At 39.0% G+C, this 17193-nt stretch overlaps 1 protein-coding gene across 6 annotated transcripts in view; it reads left to right on the forward strand.

The window, feature by feature from the left end:
* Window positions 1-16720, forward strand: part of LOC132825811 (astrotactin-2-like) — a 1607744-nt gene extending 1591024 nt beyond the window's left edge. For all 6 annotated transcript variants that reach the window (XM_060841306.1, XM_060841305.1, XM_060841303.1 and 3 more), the window contains one exon: window positions 16193-16720. In XM_060841306.1, coding sequence (XP_060697289.1) covers window positions 16193-16430 — 238 coding nt within the window. In that variant the 3' untranslated portion in view covers window positions 16431-16720. The remainder of the gene's footprint in view (window positions 1-16192) is intronic.
* Window positions 16721-17193: the final 473 nt, after the last annotated feature.

Raw genomic sequence — 17193 nt, forward strand, 5'->3', positions numbered from 1 at the left:
AACTTTGTAGCAACATTGAAGTTGTGATTAATGCACCCAGAGCTATGTCAGTATAATTGAGAGAAGACGCTCTGAACGTATTCTGACTCAGCCAATGGAAACCTAACTGCCCTAAGAAAGTGAAGAGGAATGGCACCAGATAACTCACCCTGTTAACTCACCCCCACAGGAGTAACACCTTAACGTGACAGAGTATGGGAGTCCTGACTCAGTTAAAAACCAATTGGGTAAACCTAAGTCAAAACAGAAATTGCTGGAAAAGGTCTGAGGAAGAATCACTCCGCCTGCAACGTTAACTCTGATTTCTCTCCACGGATGCTGCCAGACCTGCTGAGCATTTCCAGCAATTTCTGATTTTGTTTCTGTTTTACAGCAGCGGCAGTTCTTTCAGCTTAATATTGGGTAAACCTGAGTCTTTCATACAATCAGTTTAGTGCAGTGTTCTACTGCTGCCAAGTACCTCATTGACAAAATATGCTTTTTTAAAAAAAAAATTGCCTCTTAACCATGGTGTAAGAAAGAGGTTACAAGAAGAGTAAAGACAAATTCTCAGAATAATCATTCTTTAATGGAGCGTGAGGGTCAGGTGGGGGGTAGGGGTGGCGGGAGGGTGGTTTGTAAAAGATTACAGAGAGCAAGCCTTGATACATAGATAAGCTGCAGGGCTGGGCTGAGACGTGGCAAATGGAATTTAATGTGGACAAGTGTGAGGTGATTCACTTTGGTCGGAGTAACCGGAATGCAAAGTACTGGGCTAATGGTAAGATTCTTGTAGTGTAGATGAGCAGAGAGATCTCGGTGTCCATGTACACAGATCCTTGAAAGTTGCCACCCAGGTTGACAGGATTGTTAAGAAGGCATACAGTGTTTTAGCTTTTATTAATAGAGGGATCGAGTTCCGGAACCATGAGATTATGCTACAGCTGTACAAAACTCTGGTGCGGTCGCATTTGGAATATTGTGTACAGTTCTGGTCACCGCATTATAAGAAGGATGTGGAAGCTTTGGAAAGAGTGCAGAGGAGATTTACTAGAATGTTGCTTAGTATGGAGGGAAGGTCTTACGAGGAAAGGTTGAGGGACTTAAGGCTGTTTTCATTAGAGAAAAGAAGGTTAAGAGGTGACTTAATAGAGACATATCAGATAATCAGAGGGTTAGCTAGGGTGGACAGGGAGAGCCTTTTTCCAAGTTCTGGTGACGGTGAGCACGAGGGGGCATAGCTTTAAATTGAGGGGTGATAGATTTAGGACAGATGTCAGAGGTAGTTTCTTTACTCAGAGAGTAGTAAGGGTATGGAATGCTTTGCCTGCAACGGTAGTAGATTTGCCACCTTTAAGTGCATTTAAGTCATCATTGGACAAGCATATGGACATATATGGAATAGTGTAGGTTAGATGGACTTCAGATTGGTATGACAGGTCGGTGCAACATCGAGGGTCAAAGGGCTTGTGCTGCACTGTAATGTTCTATGTATATAATGTCACATGTATAATATGTATAATATAAGTATAATATCACATTTTGTGGCACCTTTTGTATCTAAACTGGAAAGTGCGTGTTCAGTAACTGTAAAAGATGAATCGCTTTTAAGTGAGACTTGGCGGATAAAGGGTCAAAACCAGAAGCTCATCCTTTATCACAAAATATGGTCTCTTGGAGAAATATTTTCTGCTTGTGCTGTAGAGTGCGACTCACTGTTTCACCAACCATGATGCTGAAACGGTCTTTCCCTGATTGACCAGCCCCCTAAGATAGCAAATGCTGGTTGGTAGATTTCTGCACCGGAATTAAAACAATTGGAAAACTGAAGCCTGTTTTCCTGACCAGCAGGAACAATCCACTGGGGAAATCAGCCTTGTAATTCCACAAGGTGGAGAATCCTTAATGCACATTGGAGACAGCAGTACAATGAAGAGATCTCCTGTTCTGAAATCTTAGATTAGATGTCATCACGGATCTACTTGAACCTGCTTCCTTGCCTGCCAGCAAATCATATCATTCATCAGGTATCTTCTATCTTAAGAGGAGCTATCAGACATTCTATTTTACCTGAGGTATTTTGTTTGAAAGCCCCAGCTATAAACCAGGCTGCACTGTTCAACCCATTCACAAAAATCTCAAATTGGCCTATTCGCAAAACATGATTGTAAGCAACTTTGTAATTAAATATTATGATATATTCATTGCACAGAAGTGCTCTATTAAGAAGGGCTAATTATGTGTAATTCTGTCATGCTTTGTCACTCTTTCTGTTTAACTGGTGAGGTGAAAAGATGCACTCCCTTGTTAGTCTTTGGACCTTTGCCATGATAGTCTTGGCAGTTAATGCAGCTGTACAAATATGCCCCTGGCACCATGCAAAATATAGTGCACAAGCCTTCCAGCCTATAATGTATTACTGTGGGTTTATTTTAAGCATTAATTAATTGTTTACCAAATTAATTAGTGCCTTATGAGTCTGCAGCTTCCCATCCGTCCAATATCCAGACAAAGAATATGTGCAATATGTGGTTCCATATCCAAGGAAGGGAACACTTGACTTGCAGATGATACAGCAAAGTTACAATGAATTAATTCCTGGGATAGCAGGGTTATTCCATGATGAAAGGCTGAGTAAATTGGGCTGACTAGAATGATCTCTGGAGCTTAGAAAGATGAGAAGTACTATCATTGAAATGTACAAATTCAGAAGAGTACATAGGGAGATTATTTCTTTTTCCCAGTTAGTGAGGTTGCAGGGAACTTCCTCATAAGAATGAGTGGGTCAGTCATTTAAGGCTGAATCAGAAATCACACAAACCAGGTTCTAGTCCAACAGGTTTATTTGACATCACAAGCTTTTGGAGCGCTGCTTCTTCATCAGGTGAAGTGGAGGGAAATGCACAGGCACAGAATTTATAGACAGAGACATCATTGTGAGATAAATCCAGGTAATTAAAAGAGTCAAATGATAGTACAAATGGTGTAAGGCTGAATAACAAGTCTTTGTAGGTCATCAAATGTGAGTAAAAGTGAGTAAAGTGTCCACAGCTGAACAGCAAGTGAAGGGATGACCTATGAACCGATTAATTATGGCAGAGAGATAATTACAAAACAAATAAAAAATAAGATGGTGCTGGAGACATTTCTTCATTCAGAAGGTTGTGAATCTTTGGATTTCTCTATCCAAAAGGTTTTTTTGGATGAGCCAATGTTGAGTACCTTCTAGACTAGGATCAATTAATTGTTGTCTAGATTAGAGTGGTGCTGGAAAAGCACAGCAGGTCAGGCAGCATCTGAGGAGCAGGAAAATCGACGTTTCGGGCAAAGGCCTTTCATCAGGAATCAGGATTAATTGATGGTTTCTTAGCGAATCCAAGGAAGCAGGTAGCAGGCAGGAAAGTGATGTTGAGGTAGATGACATACCATGGTTGCTCCTGGAAGAATTTTTTGATCCAGGACATTTTGTCAACCATTCAATGACAATGTATTACTGAACCTTTCAATTCCAAGTATCACTCTAACCAACTTATTTAGTATCTTAGAAGTGCCCAACATCCTTGTATTGTCGGTGAAAACTGAAATGTACTGAAACAAAATAGGAGCAAATTTGAAAAATGGTCTTATTAAATTCCAATTTAAAGCTCACATTTTATCAGTGCAGTCGACACTGAAGGATTATCAGTTCATGGTTCAAATTACAGCCTTGTTTGGAAGCTGGTACAATTACAACATTTAAAAGGCATCTGGTTTCACACATGAAGAGAAAGGATTTGGAGGGACCAGGGCTAAGTGCCGGCAAATGGAGCGGGATTAATTTAGGATATCTGGTCAGCATGGACAAGTTGGACCGAGTGGTCTTTTTCCGTGCTATACATCTCTGACTCTATGTAGAAATACATAAGTTCAAAACTGCTATTGGTACACTTGTAAAAGTAATAGAATAATATAAAAGTAACTGAGAAATAAGAAAGGGATATCACCTTATTGGGATTGTATTATAGACCCCCCCCAATAGTCAGAGGGAAATTGAGAACCAAACTTGTAAGGAGATCTCAGCTATCTGTAAGAATAATAGGGTAGTTATGGTAGGGGATTTTAACTTTCCAAATATCGACTGGGACTGCCATAGTGTTGAAGGTTGAGATGGAGAGGAATTTCTTAAGTGTATACAAGACAATTTTCTGATTCAATATGTGGATGTACCTATGAGAGAAGGTGCAAAACTTGACCTACTCTTGGGAAATAAGGCAGGGCAGGTGACTGAGGTGTCAGTGGGGGAGCACTTTGGGGCCAGCGACCATAATTCTATTCATTTTAAAATAGTGATGGAAAAAGATAGACCAGATCTAAAAGTTGAAGTTCTAAATTGGAGAAAGGCCAATTTTGACTGTATTAGGCAAGAATATTTGAAAGCTGATTGGAGGTAAAAGGGATGGCTGGAAAATGGGATTCCTTCAGAAATGAGAAAACAAGAATCCAGAGAAGGTATATTCCTGTCAGAGTGAAAGGGAAGGCTTGTAGGTATAGGGAATGCTGGATGACTAAAGAAATTGAGGGTTTGGTTAAGAAAAAGAAGGAAGCATATGTCAGACAGAGACAGGATAGATGGAGTGAATCCCTAGAAGAGTATAAAGAAAGTAGGAGTGTACTTAAGAGGGAAATCAGGTGGGCAAAACAGAGACATGAGATAGCAAATAGAATTAAGGAGAATCCATAGGGTTTTTACAATTATATTAAGGACAAAAGGGTAACTAGGGAGAGAATAGGGCCCCTCAAAGATCAGCAAGGCGGCCTTTGTGTGGAGCCACAGAAAATGTGGGAGATACTAAATGAATATTTTGCATCAGTATTTACTATGGAAAAGGATATGGAAGATATAGACAGAAGGGAAATGGATGGTGACATCTTGCAAGATGTCCAGATTACAGAGGAGGAAGTGCTGGATGTCTTGAAATGGTTAAAGGTGGATAAATCCCCAGGACCTGATCAGGTGTACCCGAGAACTCTGTGGGAAGCTAGAGAAATGATTGCTGGGCCTCTTGCTGAGCTATTTGTATCATCGATGGTCACAGGTAAGGTGCCGGAAGACTGGAGGTTAGCAAACATGGTGCCTCTGTTTAAGAAGGGTGGTAAAGGCATGCCAGGGAACTATAGACCGGTGAGCCTGACCTCGGTGGTGGGCAAGTTGTTGGAGGGAATCCTGAGGGACAGGATGTACATGTATTTGGAAAGGCAAGGATTGATTCGGGATAGTCAACATGGCTTTGTGCATGGGAAATCATGTCTCACAAACTTGATTGAGTTTTTTAAGAAGTAACAAAGAAGATTGATGAGGGCAGAGCAGTAGATGTGATCTGTATAGACTTCAGTAAGGCGTTCAAAAAAGTTCCCCGTGGGAGACTGATTAGCAAGGTTAGATCTCATGGAATACAGGGAGAACGAGCCATTTGGATACAGAACTGGCTCAAAGGTAGAAGACAGAGGGTGGTGGTGGAGGGTTGTTTTTCAGACTGGAGGCCTGTGATGAGTGGAGTGCCACAAGGATTGGTGCTGGGCCCTCTACTTTTTGTCATTTTTACATAAATTATTTGGATGTGAGCATAAGAGGTACAGTTATTAAGTTTGCAGATGACACCAAAATTGGAGGTGTAGTGGACAGCGAAGAGGGTTACCTCAGAATGCATCAGGATCTGAACCAGATGGGCCACTGGGCTGAGAAGTGGCAGATGGAGTTTAATTCAGATAAATGCGAGGTACTGCATTTTGGGAAAGCAAATCTTAGCAGGACTTATATACTTAATGGTAAGGTCCTAGGAAGTGTTGCTGAACAAAGAGACCTTGGAGTGCAGGTTCATAGCTCCTTGAAAGTGGAGTCGCAGGTAGATAAGATGGTGAAGAAGGCGTTCGGTATGCTTTCCCTTATTGGTCAGAGCATTGAGTACCGGAGTTGGGAGGTCATGTTGCAGCTGTACAGGACATTGGTTAAGCCACTGTTGGAATATTGTGTGCAATTCTGGTCTCCTTCCTCTCGGAAAGATGTTGTGAAACTTGAAAGGGTTCAGAAAAGATTTACAAGGATGTTGCCAGGGTTGGAAGATCTGAGCTACAGGGAGAGGCTGAACAGGCTGGGGCTGTTTTCCCTGGAGCGTCGGAGGCTGAGGGGTGACCTTATAGAGATTTACAAAATTATGAGGGGCATAGATAGGATAAATAGACAAAGTCTTTTCCCCGGGGTTGGGGAGTCCAGAACTAGAGGGCATAGGTTTAGGGTGAGAGGGGAACAATATAAAAGAGACCTAAGGGGCAACTTTTTCACACAGAGGGTGGTAAATATATGGAACGAGTTGCCAGAGGATGTGGTGGATGCTGGTACAATTGCAACATTTAAGAGGCATTTGGATGGGTATATGATTAAGAAGAGTTTGGAGGGATATGGGCCGGGTGCTGGCAGGTGGGACTAGATTGCGTTTGGATATCTGGTCGGCATGGATGGGTTGGACTGAAGGGTCTGTTTCCATGCTGTACATCTTTATGAGTTTATGATGCTACCATCCATAATATGTTGTAGGAGTTTAATCAATGGTGCAGGCTGATAATTAGACTCATTCTTGGATTTAATCTTAACAAAACTTTTGCATCACGAATTGCTGAAAGCATGAGTTGGTAGTGTTGTAGTGATGGAAGCAAGACACCTGGGAGTTGGAGAAATCTGTGTGTGTCCTTAAACATTGTGATTAAGAAATATATAAATTAGCAGCATCAAGGCCTGATAAGGAATTAGAAATTAGAGAATTTTTAAAATTATTCCTTGTTGAGATGTGAACATCACTGTCAAGGCTAGCATTTACTGCCCGTCCCGAAGACCCTTTGAAGCTGATTTGCTTACCAGGCCATTTGAGACAGTAGTTAAGAATCAACTACATTGCTGTGTCTGGAGTGGACCAGACCAGGCAAGGACAACAGCTTGTTTGACTCTGAAGTATATTCCCATCAGAACCAGATAAGTCTCATTGGGTAAATTCAGCATTAAATCAGGTACAGGAAGTGAAATAAAGGGAGGGGATAAAGAGAGTGGTTTGCGAGAGAAAAAGAACATTTTTAGAACATCCAACATTGAAATAATGGTTATAATGGTTACATTTTGATATTGCTCAATGTTTGAGCAGGCCTCAATATGGGCACGCATTCCTGTTGCCCAACCTGACTACGCCAACCAATGAGGCTTAAAAGTACCACTACCAACAACTTGCTAAACAGATGGTTAAAATTTCTAATTTAATTGTCATGGGATATTCATCCTTGCAAATATCATGTGGTTGAGAGCTGACCAAGCAGGGTCAATCATGTCCATGTAATCTAGATCAGAACTGAAAAATCACTCCACACCACCTGTACCTACTGCCACTATTCTGCAGCACAAATGCAGAGACTTTGTCTCTCTTTCTATTTAAACCAGGTGAACTGAAAACCTTAACGGTGAATTCTCTAAGAAAACAGTCAAGCAGCAGTTAACAGCAGCAACTACAGTGCTCAGTCATCTGAGGTCAATGAGCAAGGAAAGGACTAAAAAACATATGGCCAGGGAGAAACATAAGCTACACAGAGAGAAGGTCAAAAATTCTGTCTTTGAACATAACAGATCCATAGATTTTTTATTTTATAAGTAGCCTTTTATGGGCAATGTTGAATAATTAAGCAAAACATACTAGAAATTGAATGTAAAAATAACATTTTTACTACCTTTGTGCTTTAGTGACTAAATTCAAGTTCTTCTAACTTGGCTATAACAATATGTTCTCCAGTAAAACTTGGACAGCAGTGTGGAACAAGATGAGCACATAATTGAGGCAGAATATGGTGGAAGAAGGGTACAGCCATTATGGTGTCTTAATCATGGAATGCAATAAGAGATTCTTGGAGTGAATAATTGGTAGCATATCTTTGAGTAGCACAATACTTTGTTCTTAACAATATGTGCATTATGAATATAATTACCTTGACAGTTTTTAATGGCAATTCTTGTCATTTGAAAAGCTGCACGATCAGATTACTTGAGGCTGTATTTCCATTGTATATTAAGATTTGCAGGGCAGCTTGTGTTTTCCTGCCAAGTTCTTATCATAAATTGTACCCCAGATTTTATGCAGTCTGCTTCTTGTATACATTTCATCCAAAAATATTTGTGAGCTCAGAAAGGAAATCTCCCTTATGGTGCCTCCATCCATTTGCTCAGTGAAAGGGAATACATTAATAGTAGTTGTTTTGCAAAAGCACGTATAATTCAGTGGCAACAGAGAGACCAAGCAGTTATGTACTGATGTTAAAAAGCTTCTGCACATTGTCATTACATTTAGACTCCAGGAACAGTAATGGCATGAGGTCATCATTTATGTATTCTTGAGAACTGTAGCACCACCGATATGTTTGATAAAGATTTGTGTTTGGTTTATCCCATTTTTCACAAGTTGTGTTGACTTGAACTGTTGTTGAGAGTGTGGTGTTGGAAAAGTACAGCAGCTCAGGCAGCATCCGAGGAGCAGGAGAATCGACGTTTTGGGCAAGAGCCCATCATCAGGAATGAGGCTTGTGAGCCAAGAGGGTGGAGAGATAAATGGGAGGGGTTGGGGCTGGAGAGAAGTAGCTGAGAATCAATAGGTAGATGAATAGGTTGGGATAATGGTGACAGGTCAGAGAGGAGGTGGGAAGGAAGATGGACAGGAAGGACAGGTCATGAGGGTGGTACTGAGTTGGAAGGTTGGAACTGGGATACAGTGGGGAGCGGGGAAATGACAAAACTGGAGAAGTTCACATTGATTCCGTGAGGTTGGAGGGTCCCAAGCTGGCAGATGAGGCGTTCTTCCTCCAGGCATCGGGAGGTTAGGGTGTGGCAATGGAGGAGGCCAAGGGCCTGCACGTCCTTGGCAGAGTGGGAGGGGAAGTTGAAGTGTCTGGCCACGGGGCGGTGAGGTTGGTTGGTGCGGATGTCATGGAGATGTTCTCTGAAGCCCTCTGCAAGTAGGCATTCAGTCTCCCCAAAGGTATGTTTATTCAAAAATGTGCCCAAATACATCATTTTGCAAATCAGTATCTGGTTTCTTCCCATTGATACCAAGCTGATGAGTGTATAATTCCAATAATTAGATTTCTGACTTTTTTTAAAATTTTGAGCAATATTTCCTATTTTCCAGTCCTTGACTGTTAACTCAGTAATTAAAGAGCTACCAAAAAGAATTGAGCCTCTGCTGCCCAACTTCAACCCTATTTTCAATATACTTATTCCATCCAGCCCTTTATCCTTGTTCAAACAGTCTGTGTTGTTTAATATTAATTTTATTACAGTCAAACTTTGCTGAATCCCATCAAGTGTAGGTAACAAGCATTCCCACTAAATTCACTGCAAAAGTAAATTGGTCTTCATTTCTGTCAATTCTTTAAGTGCAAGCCGGGTGAAAGCCAGATTTATGCACAGCATGCTGTTTTGCCAGGGTTTTCTGCTCACAATGAATTATGTTTTAGTATGATAAACTGTAATTACTTTCCAAGGAATAGGTCTTTGGATGCAAGCAGCAACAAATAAACGTGCTGCTATGGGTAAATCTTACCCTTTGCAATTGAAGTGTTGTTTATGGTATGAATTGCAGTCACATTAGGTTTTACTTTGTAGAAGAGATGTGAATGTGAATAAAGTTTAATATGAATAAAGGTTATGATACTATCAGAACAATATAAAATTCTAAAACCTAACATCGATTCCATTCAGAAAAGAAGTCAGAACCACCTCACATATTTTGGCAACATATTTTTGTATGACTGCTTAAAAGCAACTTTGCATTTATGAGATGTTTTTCACAACCCTGAGACACTACAGACACTAAAGCAGCTGTTTTTTTGAATTGTACTAACTACTTTAATGGAGTTAATATGGCAGCTAATTTGTACGGCGTGCTCCCATAAACAATAATAAGTATAGAGCTCTTGAAGTGAATTGGTAGTGTCCTTACCTCTGAGCTAGACATTTCAGTTTCAAGTCCCACCTGCTCCAGAGGTTTATGATAAGATCTCTGAGCAGGTTGATTGGAACATATTTAAACAATGCAAATGGAAAGCTTTGTTAGATAAAGCAGAAAATGTGGTAGTTGCATCATTCCCACCAGGGTCATACCAGCATAACATCAGCACGTCAGTAAAGACTGGCAAAGGATAAAGAGTGCAACAGACGTGCAGGTAGGATAGTTTCGAAAGCACTTGCTTTGACGTGGGTTTTTTCATCTTTCTTTGATTTCCCACTGACGCTGGGGTTTCATTTTGCCTCAAAATATTGTTTACTTTAGTATTTGTTCCTGCTGACTCTGGAAAGCAAGATCATATTTTCTGTGCCCAAAAAACATGAGAATGTGGTGCTGGAGATCTTTGTGTCATTGGAGCTTGCAGGCTGGTTTGTGCCAGTGAATTCCAGGATTTGGTCTTGCAGTGGGTAATGGAAAGAAAGAGGTTGGGAATATGAGGTTGGGAGTTGTCATTGAGGTATGTGGGGCATCTGAAGTATAATTGATGGGTTGGCTTTTAATTCCAGGCTGCCAATCTTGATGCCAGACGGAATTCGGAGTCTAGAACCTGGAAGGACTACGGTGGGTCCACAGAAGAGATGATTGAGGAGGGGGCCAATTAAGATTGAGGCCACGTATGAGCGTCCAACTAGTTAAGGGATGCAGATTGGGCACTGAAGACGAGAGAGCCAGTGGAAGTGTGCATAACTCTGGTTACCACTGTCCTGTTGGGGGAGAGGGTGACATTTTTTAGGCAGTGGCAATGCACCTCAAGATGGAAGCTGCTGTCTGCAGACTTTTAACTTTGAAGGCCTCTTTAGTATCTGATGGAGCTAATGAAAATCTCCTCTTTAAACATTTCCACTGATTTAAATTCATATTTTGAAAATTTGCTCTTACTTTGAATGTTCAATCCCTTATGGACCTCTGCATGGAATTTGCACAATCTCCTCTGGAATATACTTGAATTAGTTCTACAAATATTTCCATCTGTGCTGTCCTCAGGGAATTATTATGAGTGAAAGTTATGTTTTCCACCTTGAATTAACTGAATCTTTATCAATGCAGTTGTCTTGCTTTAGAAAGATTTTGCTCTAAAATTGCCCAACCATATTCCTTTCCTACTCAGTAACTCATCACGTTATTGACTTTACTTAATTGTGTGAAAAAGAAGCATTTGCCAGTTTCCTTTCTTATTTAACTCCTTGGTTTTGATTGCAATGTTACAGTTTACAGATGGTGTTTATTCATTTGCCCAGAGTTGGCCTCACTCCACATTTATGCATTGTGACTGCTCGAGAACATTTGAAACTTTCTCACACAAGATTATTTCAGAGTTTGTATTTTGATATCAGTCACTTTGTTCAAGAGTATTTTACTTTTCTCTTGAAATCTAGATATGAACTTACCAGCAACTTAAGCAAGTGAAATAGAAGCTTTGTATCCCCTGGATTGTTTCACTTAGTTATCAGAACAAAAAAAACAAATGAAAAATCTAACAGTGACAACAAAAGTCACAGTATAGATGTTTTTTTCAAAAAATCAACCTGTTCAGGAATGTTATGATACACATCTGGAACAAGTGGTACTTGAACATAGATCTACTGGGCCAGTAGTAAGGACACTAGCACTACACTCAAGAACCCATCTTGAACAGTTTGTGCCAGGAAATGTCTTGAACCTTGGACCTGTGGATTAAAAGTCTGATGCTCTAGCATTGGAGCTCAAATGTCATTGTTTGTATTTACCACAGAAAGTCTACCATCTAACAACTCAAGTAGACAAAGAATGATTTATAATCTAATGGTAAACTATTTCTCTGTGGCACCTTTTATAGCTGTAACTCATCAAACTTCAACTCTTTTCTGATTACGGGGATTAGCTTGCCTACTTTGTTATATCCTGTGAAGCATCCAATTGATTTAAATACTTTCACTCAGTTCAGTGAACAGGTCAAAACATTTAATGACCCTTTCATTGGTTAATGTGGCTTATTTGGAATTTTTGTGGCTGACTGTTAGCTTCCAAGTACGAATCACATTGTCTTAGTTAGTCCAGAATTGCATAGTTCTTCCTCTCCTCTCTGTGTTTTGAAAGTCTGTTTGAATTATCCTTGCAATATATTGGTTGTAGCAAAACAGCTCTGATCAATGATTCTGAACAGTCTCTCCTTCTATACAATGGCTGAATTTTTATAAAAGTGATATTCCTCAAAAAAATACTTCCGTTTCTTTTGTCTCTGAAGAGACAATGAGGCATTTTTATCTTCCATCAATTAAGTGGTCAAATTCCAACATGGAATTGAAAACCATGCAGATTATACGTTGCAACTATGTACTCCAGCACTTTGCTGCTCAAGCAGTGAATGGAAAGTTTACTGCCACTCCATTTAGGAAAATGTGTTTGATCTGCACACAATGTGAAGATGTCACCTGGGACTGATACTGCGATAAAGTAGATTGTTTTCCTCTTGCTAGTAAAAGTACAACCGTTTGACGATTTTCTTTCTCATTGAGGACTGTACCATTTATTTATTTAACCTTGGATGTGACTGATTTTTGTATCAAAGGATCACAAAACATGCTTGGTCTAAAATGTCTTCAGCAGCATTGTTGTTAAAATTAATTATTTAAACTCTTAAATGGAAAGATTCTCAATAAGGATTTAAAAAGTAAAAGCACGGTTCATATTAAATTAAAAAAAGATGGCCTTTGAGTAAAAAATGCAAGGATGTTTTTAAGGAACTGGTTTGCGCAATGGGTTTGTATTAATCAGTGTTTAACAATGTGTTGGTGAATATGAACAAGAATATAACATTGAGAATCTTGAGCCTATCATCCAATGAGATAATAACTGAAATGAATTATGGCCTGAATTTTCATAGAGGGTGTGATAGTTTTAGCTGGGAGCTAATTCCAGAGTTTCTGACCCCATTTCAGTTTTCAGGAGAGCCTTTTAAATATACAAGATTCCCAAGCTAGCTATTAACAATTGGGAGATAGGATTGTCCTTGTTTTCTGTAATTTCCATGGAGTAGCTGGAGTTACCAGCCTTGAAAGTGTCATGAACTGTAACCTGGATGAGGGAATCCTTTGAAAGTGAATTTACTAAATATCCTTAGACAACACCTTCCAAACCTACTACCATTTCCAACTAGAAAGACAAGCACAGCAGATACACAGAAACACCACGACCTGCAAGTCCTCTTCCCCGCCCCCCCCCCCCAAGCCATTCACTATCCTGGCTTAGAAATATATCGCTAATCCTTCACTGTTGGTGGGTCACAATCCTGGAATTCCATTTCTAAGCACATTGTGGATCAAGAGCAGTTCAGAAAGCAATACATCACCACCTTTTCAAGGCAAACTGGGGATGGCCAGCCAGCAATGCCAATGAATACATTTTAAAATTTTTAACTGTCATCCCAAGCTATGATACTTCGACAATCTAACCATTAAAACACTTCCAACAATTCATAGGCAGTAAATGACTTATGCCCTATAGTGTAAGAAATTACACTATAACCTGGTTCTAAGAAGCATTTTGTTTTAAGGATTGCAGTATTTGAAATATTCCTACTTGTGTGAGAAACATTTATGTTGTTAGTGCTGGGCATCATAATTGCTATTTCTTAGATGCAAATTATGAGCAATATTTTCTCAGTTGTGCACTACTGAGATTGACCCACTTGTTAAACACCACATTTTGTTTTCCTTTCTATGTAATCAATGATCAGGAAAATTGATTAGTTCGATTTGATTTAATATTATCATATGTACCTAAGTACAGTGAAAAGTTTTGTTTTGCCTTGTAGTACAGATGGATTAAAACATACAAAGATCATAAGGTGATTGAACAGAATGAGGAATACAAAGTAAAGGCTTCAAAGGAGGTACACAAAAGCAAGATCAACATTAGGTTTGAAATTTGAGAGTTGCATTCAGAAGTCTAATAACAGCGGGGAAAAAGCTGTTTCGAACTTGTTTAAAATCACACAACACCAGGTTATAGTGCAACAGATTTATTTGGAAGCACTAGCTTTCAGAATCACCTGATGAAGGAGCAGCGCTCTGAAAGTTAGTGCTTCCAAATAAATCTGTTGGACTATAACCTGGTGTTGTGTGATTTTTACCTTTGTACACTCCAGTCCAACATCGGCTTCTCCAAATCTTGAACTTGTTGGCACATGTGTTTAAGATTTTATATCTTCTGCCTGACGGAAGAGGTTGTAAGAGATTATAACTGGGATGGGAAGGGTTTTTGATGTTGACTGCCTTTTCGAGGTGTCGAGAAGTGTAGGTGAAGTCAATGGATGAACACTGGCTTGTGTAATGGGCTGGGCTGTGTTCACAACTTTCTTTTGGTCCTGGACAGTTAGTGTAGCAAGTCAATGGCACTTTAAATGCACAATCCTCATTAATAGGTAGTGGATTTTTAAATGCTCATCCAATATTAAAGGTGTCAATATTGAAAGTTCAATCCTGTATGTGTAAAGACCTCTCCAATACCTCTTGAAAACTATTGTCATTCTCAGTAAATATGGGTACTGTTCTGTGGGGAATGCTGAGAACTTGTTTTAGCACTGGATTACCCAGTGGAAATCGAATTTGACCATTTAATAATTCTTGATTTAGGTTAATTTTAAATCTTTTTTTTACTTTTCTCAAACAATATTGAATCATTGTATATTCATGTAACTTTCACATTGTAATCATATTTTATATAAGTTTTTTTAGGAAAATATCACTGTCTAGTCAGATTTGCAATACTTAGGTATTATTATGGAATAATTATAGTTATTTGTGTGAGGCAGGAGCAAATTTGCTTCGTGGAAAATCTGACTAACCTTACCATATATTTTTCTTTCAATTATTTTATTTCATTTTTAATAATTGCTTAGCTAATGGCTGCTGACAGCATCACACAAGGAATTGGCAGGGAGAAGGTAGGGTCATCAATTAGCACATGTTGAAATGACCTGATCCCTGAAACCTTTCGACCAATGACTGCGGATGTTTAGCTCCCTCATGCGGCTGGGTTTGGTAACCCCTGCCACTGAGCTCCCCAAGGGTGTCATAAAGCTTTTGCGTGGAAATTGCCATAAGACCCTTAAAATATTGTTTACAATAAGTGCCATTGAAGCTTAGGATGCTTTGGATTATCTCATGGCAAATAAACCCAAGACCAATATACTTAGTGACAGTCTTCCTCTACTGTATGTCTAGGTTTTGGTGTCCAGTTATCCAATAACTTGCAAACTATTCTGAAAACTCCTGCTGCATTTGAGAAAAGAAAATATAATAACCTTTCCCAGAAACACACAACTTCTCCTTTTATTTGAAGAAAAGGGGCTGAGTGTGTGACATGTTTATGCACAATGTATAAATAATCTAGGAAAACCAAATAATTTCCTTATGTGGAAGTTACCCTTTCATTGGTTGACTCATGGTTTGTAGGATGAACTCTTTCTGCACTTTACAAAGGAATTATTGGCAGTCACATTTCAGTACAAGCTGGTGCTAGTTGTAAAACCCAACCAAATCTGTCTTTATCACATCAAGCTCATGTTTAAAAGTACTTTGCTGAGGAGATGTTCATGAAGTCCTCAATCATATTAGAACTTGAAACGTGATTATCATAAGACAAAGAGAAGTAAAATTTGGTTTCCAGTCCTATTTTGTCTTTATTAGGCAGTAATGCCCATCAAATTGATGAAAAGGATTTGTCAATGTGGGTACATGAACTATTGCCACCTCACTCAGCAACCAGTTTAAGATTTACTTCAGTCAAGATTATGGCAGACACCTTCACAATATTGCAGAAATGAAAGGAGAGGCACTAATGTGCTCAGTAACTTTACTTACTTACAAACCCTTTAGATGGGATGTCAAATCTATCAGAAATTTGTTGCATTTGAAAGCAAATAGTGTTGGTTTCCTAGAATATGGAGATGATGACTCAATTTTCATCCAAATCTATTTTGTGCTCCTCTAATAATTACAAAATATGAATTCAATGGAGAAATGTTGAAAAATATTTGCATTATATCTTTGTTTTGAAGTGATCAAAAAATAATTTCATTCTGTTTCTTCTCTATCTCTCTTTCTCCCTCTCTCTCTCTCTCTCTCTCTCTATTCCATCCCTATTTTGTTTTTATCCCTTAGGAAAGCTCACCTCATTCTAAAGCGACTTGAGAGTGTGAGTGACCGCTGTGCATCGTTACTACACAGTGCCTATATTCAGAGCCACATAGACTCAGTGCTGTATTTCATCTGTCAAATGGACGAAACCAGACCCACAGGAATGGTCTGGTATAGCACCTTACATGATGCAAAAGTGACTTGTGATGAAAAACTCATGTCTGTCCCACGCAACATTTATGGAGATACTAAACTGTGGTGAGGCATCTCAGCACGTTGAACTTTAATTATATGATCAATTTTTGAAATTTTCGAAGAAGCAAGGCAAAAAAGAAAAAAAAGTGTCATCACCTCAAATGACAGCGAAATCATCATCAGACATTGCTCCTTTTGAAAAAGACGCCTTCAGGTCTTTGGTGCTTGTCGAAATATTTAATCAATTAAAGAAATTGGAGCTACATGATTGGAACTATGTGCTCAACATTAATAAACAACTGTTAAGTGAACAGACAAAGAGTTAAGACCGCATGTGAATTAGTGAACCAACCAAAAATTTCAAGAAAAAAATACAACATGTTGTAGCGCATTTTTTTGCTTTTTATAAATTGACATAAGAAGAAATGTACATCTTTTTAACAAAATAGTGGAGAATTATAAGATAAATCATTGCTCTATAAAAATTGATCCGAACCAATTTCTATGTTGGTACATTGACTAATGATTCAATGTCAGCAAAAGCTGGATTAACAATTTAACAATGTTGTAAATATTAAAATGCACAATGTACCATTAAAAAATGTACAGTATTTTACCTTTAGAGATGAAGAGGATTCATGGCTCAGAGAAGAAAATACAGATATCTATCAATTAGTTTTCATTCTTAATTCGGGATGTTGTCTATAGTGACTGATACGAGCAGGAAACAAACAGTTTGTGGTCCATTAACATAACCAACTTATTGATGATCCAGATTTGTGTGTAGGTACATGATGGGAAGTAACAGGTTTCTAAAATACATATTGGCT

The sequence above is a fragment of the Hemiscyllium ocellatum genome, chromosome 21 (genome assembly GCF_020745735.1).
Source record: "Hemiscyllium ocellatum isolate sHemOce1 chromosome 21, sHemOce1.pat.X.cur, whole genome shotgun sequence".
NCBI classification, from domain to species: Eukaryota; Metazoa; Chordata; class Chondrichthyes; order Orectolobiformes; family Hemiscylliidae; genus Hemiscyllium; species Hemiscyllium ocellatum.